Here is a 5,333-nt window from a genome sequence, read left to right as displayed (position 1 = left end):
GTTCCGGCCCTGGGCATTCTCGGCCACGCCGGGAGTTACTGGGCGGAAGCCTGCGCAGGCTTGCGGCGGGGGAGAGGTGGCCAGATGGCCTCACACTCCCTGACTCGCCCGTGGGCTGCCCCGCCCTGCCCCTCGCTGGCCCCAGAGTCCTGCGGCCGCGGGTCTGACCAGCTCGGCGGGCAGTCGGCTTCCGCCACGTCAGTGCTCCTGCGCACTTTTCTCTCTTTGCATAGAGGAAAATACAGACGTAAGTATATGCAGAGAGAAGGAAAGGAACGCCGAGGCGTTTTCTAGCACTTGCGAAGAAGCGAAGCCCCTGCAGGTGCGGTTTTCTCGCTGCCTTGAGGCGGATGTGCGTGCGGCCGGCGCCCTCCCTTCCGGGTGGCACCGCGCAGTTCGGCTGGGTCTCGCAGGGCCTAAGCACTGAGTTTGGGCTCTTCTTTTGAGAGTTTACAATACATGTAGACAACAATCAGTTAAGGCATAACAATGAGATCTTTTTACATTTGCAGCAAAGGCGGTGTCTCAGGAGGGCCTGTTAAGAGACCTTCAAGAAAAGATAAGTCAGCAGGAGAATCCCCTGCTGCTGGAGAAGCTGAGGCGGGCCGTGGCTGACCTGGAGCAGCAGCGGGACTGCTCCCAGGACCTCCTCAAGAAGAGGGAGCACCACATCGAGCAGCTGAACGAGAAGTTAAGCAGGACTGAGCAGGAGTCCCGGGCCGTCCTGAGCGCGCTGGAGTGCAAGAGCAAAGAGTGCGAGGAGCTGAGCCAGGAGAAGACCCAGTTTTCTCTCTGGAAGCAGGAAAACGAGCAGCGACTGCATCAGGTGGCGGCAGAACGGGAAAGCCTGCAGGGCCAGGTCAGCCACCTGGAGACCTGTCTGAGGACGCAGCAGGCGAGGAGCCTGGAGTGCAGCGAGCGCCTCGCCGCCCTGGAGCTGGAGCTGGAGCTGGATCAGAAGCGGCGCGCGGAAATGGACAGCGTGTGCTCAGAGGTGGCGCGGCTCCAGGGGCAGGTGGCCGACCTTGAGCGCGAGCTTCAGGTGCTGTCCGGCGAGCTGGCGGACCGAGAGCAGCGCTGCCAGGACCTGAGTGCCCAGTGCGAGAGCCTCCGGGGCGCGGGCCGCTCCGGGGGCCCCCCGCTGGGGGCAGGCCCGGCCCAGCAGGCCCACGGCGGAAGTGTTCCGGCTTTCGAGCAGCAGCCGGCCGGGCATGATCCCTTGGCAAGCCTCGCGGGGCAACAGGAGGGCCTGCCTTCCGAGAGGAGCCACGCCGCCCCGAGCCCCTCAGGCTCAGGCATCTTGCATGATAAAGTCGCCGCACTGGAATGTTCCCTCGAGTCCCAGAAGCAGCGGAACTCAGATCTGCAAAGGCAGTGCGAAGAGTTGGTGCAAGTGAGAGCAGAAACAGAAGAAAATCTCAGGCAGGCAGAGCAGCTGCATCAGGACTTCGTGGCTGCGACCAGTCAGCGTATCAGTAAGCTGCAGGAAGACAATTCTCTCCATCAGCAGGTCGTTGCCGAGACGGTCGGTGCCCTCAAGGACAAAGAAAAGGAGCTGCAGCTGCTGACCGAACAGCTCGAGGCTCAACAGGCCGAGACGCGAGAGGCTGAAGTGAGGAGCCGCTCGCTGGAAGCCGCTGTCAAGGAGCTGCAACTTCTGTCAGAAACCCTGAGCTCGGAGAAGAAGGAAATGAGCGCGGTCATTTCTCTCCGGGCAGAGGAAATCCACGAACTGGCCCAGGAGAATGGGAGGCTGAAGGAAGTGAATGCAAGCTTGGGTCAGGAGAAGAGGGACTTACTCCAGAAAAGCGAGAGGCTCTCACTGCTCGTGGAGGAGAAGGAGAGGAGCTTGTCAGAGCTATCCAGCCAGCACCAGCAGGAAAGGCTGGCTCTCCTGCAGAGGTGCGCGGAAGCCCGAAGCGCCCTTGAGGAGCTCAGCGCAAAGTACGAGGCAGGCCAAGAACAGAGCTCGCAGCTGGAATGCTTGCTCAGCCGGTGCACCGGTGTCTGTGAAAACAGGGAGAGGGAGTTGGAGCGGCTGCGGGAGGCCTTTGCAAGGGAACACCAGGCGTGTGTGGCAGAACTGGCTCTAGCGGAAGAGCGAAACCAGCGCCTGGAGCGGGAGCTGGAGGCCGCGCAGCGCCGCGCGGCTGAGCCCCCGAGCCGGCCCCAGGGCGAGGCTGAGGCCCCGGAGCAGGCCATCAGGGCGTTAGAGGAAGAGCAGACGGCGGCGCAAAGGCAAGTCCAGGCTTTATCCCAAGAGAGCCCCCACCTGCGGGAGTCAGCGCAGACACAGAGCGAGCGCCCCGACCCGCAGCCGCGCCCCGCTGAGGAACACGCCGGCTGCGCGACCGAGTGCGGCCACGCGCCCCTGCAGGCGGCTCTGGCCGCGTCAGACCCTTCTCCAGACCGGCGCGGTGAGCTGAGGCGCTCAGAAGCTCAGGCAGGAAACCTGGAGTTGAGGCTTCAGGGGCGCGAGCTGGACAAGGAGCGCCTGCGGCCAGAGTCTCCGGCCGCCAAGGACCCGGCTTCGGCCCGGGACCCTCGGCCTGCAGAAGCCAGTGCCCCTCAGGACGCCCCTCAGGACTGTGACATGGACGCGGAAGGAGAGTGCGCCTCGCCGCACGGCGAGTGGCCGGCAGGCGGCCCTCTGCAGGCGGCCCTGAGCAAGCTGGCGGAGCTGGAGGCCCTGTGCGGCTCCCTGCGGGCGGAGAAGCTGGAGCTGCTGTCCGAGCTCGATGCGGCCAGGTCGGAATGTGTCGAAGCAACCAGCAAGATGGCAGCGGAGGTCGAGAAGCTGGTGGGCGAAGTGAGGACCCTGAACCATGCAGGCAGCCTCCTCCACAGCGAGCTCGTGACAGAAGCGACAGAAGTGCCAGCAGCCACGTTTGGGGCTGAGCACACGCCCGCGTCCCCAGCACCCCCGGGCGACAGCAGCTTCAGCGAGCGCCTGGCGTCGTCGGGCAGGGAGGTGCAGGCACACTTCGCCGAGCTGCAGGCGCGGGTCACCTCGCTGCAGCGCGAACACAGGGCTTTGCACCATCAGCACTGCCAGGTGCGCTCCCGGATGGCCGCGCTGCAGGCCTACGTGGGCACGTTGCAGGCCAACACCTCAGCATCATACGTGGACCCGAGGGACGCCGAGGGCGACGCGGCGAAGGAGGTGACACCGGGGCCCAGGGAGGGGCGCTGTCTGTGGGACAGCCCCTGCCCCGCAGGCCTTCGAGAACTCACGGCAGAGACATCCCTTTTGAGCCATTCAGAGGGGGACGATGTGACAGACCAGTCCAGGGCCGATGACACCCTGAGCAGCAGCCTGGGGGAGGAGGCTCTGGCCCCGGGGGGCCCCCCACCTCCCCCCGGGGAGCGTGTGGAGGCGCTGGAGGCGAGGTGCCAGACGTACCTGCAGTCCCTGCGGCAGCTGGAGGAGAAGATGGAGCGTGAGGGCCTGCTGAGAAATGAGGAAATGCAGGCACTGCGGCAGCTGCTGGGCTCCGGGAGGGACGCGCTCGACGGCCTCCGGCGGGAGTACCTGTCGGAAAGGCAGCAGTGGGAGCAGCGGCTGGCCCGCGTGACCGCGGACATGGAGTGCAGGCTGGCGGCCGAGAAGCAGCAGACGGAGCAGCTGGCCCGGGAGCTCGAGGTGGCGCGGCTGCAGCTGCAGGGCCTGGACCTGAGCTCGCGCTCGCTGCTGGGCGCCGACCTGGAGGACGTGAGTACCCGGGGCGCGGCCGCTTCCCGCCACAGGCCTCCAGAATCAAAGCCTGTGGCTCCCGTGAGGGCTGGGCGTGCGCCCCGGCCCCCGGAGACAGCGGGGCGTCGCGGACGCCGGCCCCCCGTCTGCGTGAGCTCACCCTGCGGCCGTAGCCGAGAGCTCGCGTGCGGCGACGTGACCGGGTTTCAGCCTTGCCCTTCCCGGGCTGCTCGCCAGGCCAGCCGGTCGTGAGGACGAGAGCCGGCGTTTACTGCATTGCTGAGGACTCCCTGGCAGCGTGCTCGCACGAGCCTGTGACTTGGGGCCACAAACAGACAGTTGTTCCGGGGATGGGACGTGGTTCGGTTTCCGGTACCGGTGGCCTGTGAGCTGGGTGTGCTGTGCCAGGAGTCTCCTGGGGCGGGGTGTCAGAGGCAGGGCACCCGTCCCGGTGAGGGGAAGGTGGGGCTCGCGTCTGACTTACCCACCAGTATGGCGCACGGGTGCCGGGCTGTGACTTTGGTCACGCACCCCGCCACCTGCATTTGTGGGAGAATATCAGAAATGCCCGCACATGCTGCCGTTAGCTTCAAACGGGGCTCCATACCTAGAGGCCCAGCGTGGGCCTGGCAAAAAAGAAGTAGGGACTTAATAGGCCGTGGCTTAGCCGGGGCTGCCTAGAGAGCTCGCCCAAGCCCTTCCCTCCCCGCAGACGGGCCTGACCGGGTGCGGGGTGTGTTGCATTCTTGGGCCGGGGGCTGTATTTATCAGCAGGGGCCCATTGCCGTTTTGGTAAAGGAGTAACTCCGCTTGTTTATCCTTGAAAAGTAAATTCTCATTTCTGTGTTACAGCCTGCTCCGGGAAGCGAGAGCTGTGACTCAAAAGAACCAGAAGGAAATACCTCAGGAAGCGGGGAGGGCGCGCACGGGCGAGGCCCCCACGCGCCCTGTGACGACCAGCCCGGCCTGCCCCAGTCGCAGGGAGGAGCCCAGCCCCAGACCCCCCGGCGGCAGCGCGACAGCCTCGGAGGCCGCCCCCCAGCGGGCAGCCCTGAGCCGTCCCCCGCCGGCCCCGGCGCCCCGGATCTCCTGGACTTCCCGGGGAGTCCAGTGACCGGCGAGAAGCTCCGAGCGCGGGTCCAGGAGATGTCGCGTGAGAACGCGAGACTGCGGCAGGCCGTCGAGGAACGCGACCGGAGAGTGGAAGGCTTGCTCGGCGAGGTGGAAGAGTTGGGCTCCAAACTCGAGCTCCAGGAAGCCCAGGTCGCCGCCCAGACCGCGGCGTGCCTGCAACTGGAGGGGGTAGTGGGGCGACTTGAGGAAGAAAAATCAGCCTTCAGTGAGCAGTCGGACCCCCCTGCCGACGCAGAGCAGCGGCCGCCCGCGGGGGCGGGCGCCGCGCCCGCGAATGCCGGCTGGAGGGAGCGGTTTCTCTCCGTGGAGAAGGAGCTGGAGCGGTTGAGCGCGCAGCACGCCGGCCTGGAGCGCCAGGCCCTCTCCCTGGGCGCGGCCTTGGAGAGAGCCCAGAGGGAGAAGCTGTCGCTGGCAGAGGACAGCGCCAGGAAGGGCCAAGTCATAGCCCGTCTGGAGCGGCAGCTCTCCGGGGGCGCCCCGCTGCCGGGGGGCGCAGTGCCGGGCC

The 5,333-nt window shown here is 66.3% G+C and overlaps 1 protein-coding gene across 1 annotated transcript in view; it reads left to right on the top strand.

Moving 5' to 3' along the window:
• CENPF (centromere protein F, 350/400kDa) overlaps nucleotides 1-5,333 on the top strand; it is a 27,974-nt gene that overhangs the window by 16,034 nt on the left and 6,607 nt on the right. Inside the window, exons 13-14 of the mRNA XM_012734197.1 lie at nucleotides 513-3,775; nucleotides 4,547-5,323. Coding sequence (XP_012589651.1) covers nucleotides 513-3,775; nucleotides 4,547-5,323 — 4,040 coding nt within the window. The remainder of the gene's footprint in view (nucleotides 1-512; nucleotides 3,776-4,546; nucleotides 5,324-5,333) is intronic.

The sequence above is a fragment of the Condylura cristata genome, unplaced genomic scaffold, assembly GCF_000260355.1.
Source record: "Condylura cristata isolate star-nosed mole 26May11 unplaced genomic scaffold, ConCri1.0 scaffold00050, whole genome shotgun sequence".
Taxonomy (NCBI): Eukaryota; Metazoa; Chordata; class Mammalia; order Eulipotyphla; family Talpidae; genus Condylura; species Condylura cristata.
This window is presented reverse-complemented; position numbering and strand designations above follow the sequence as displayed.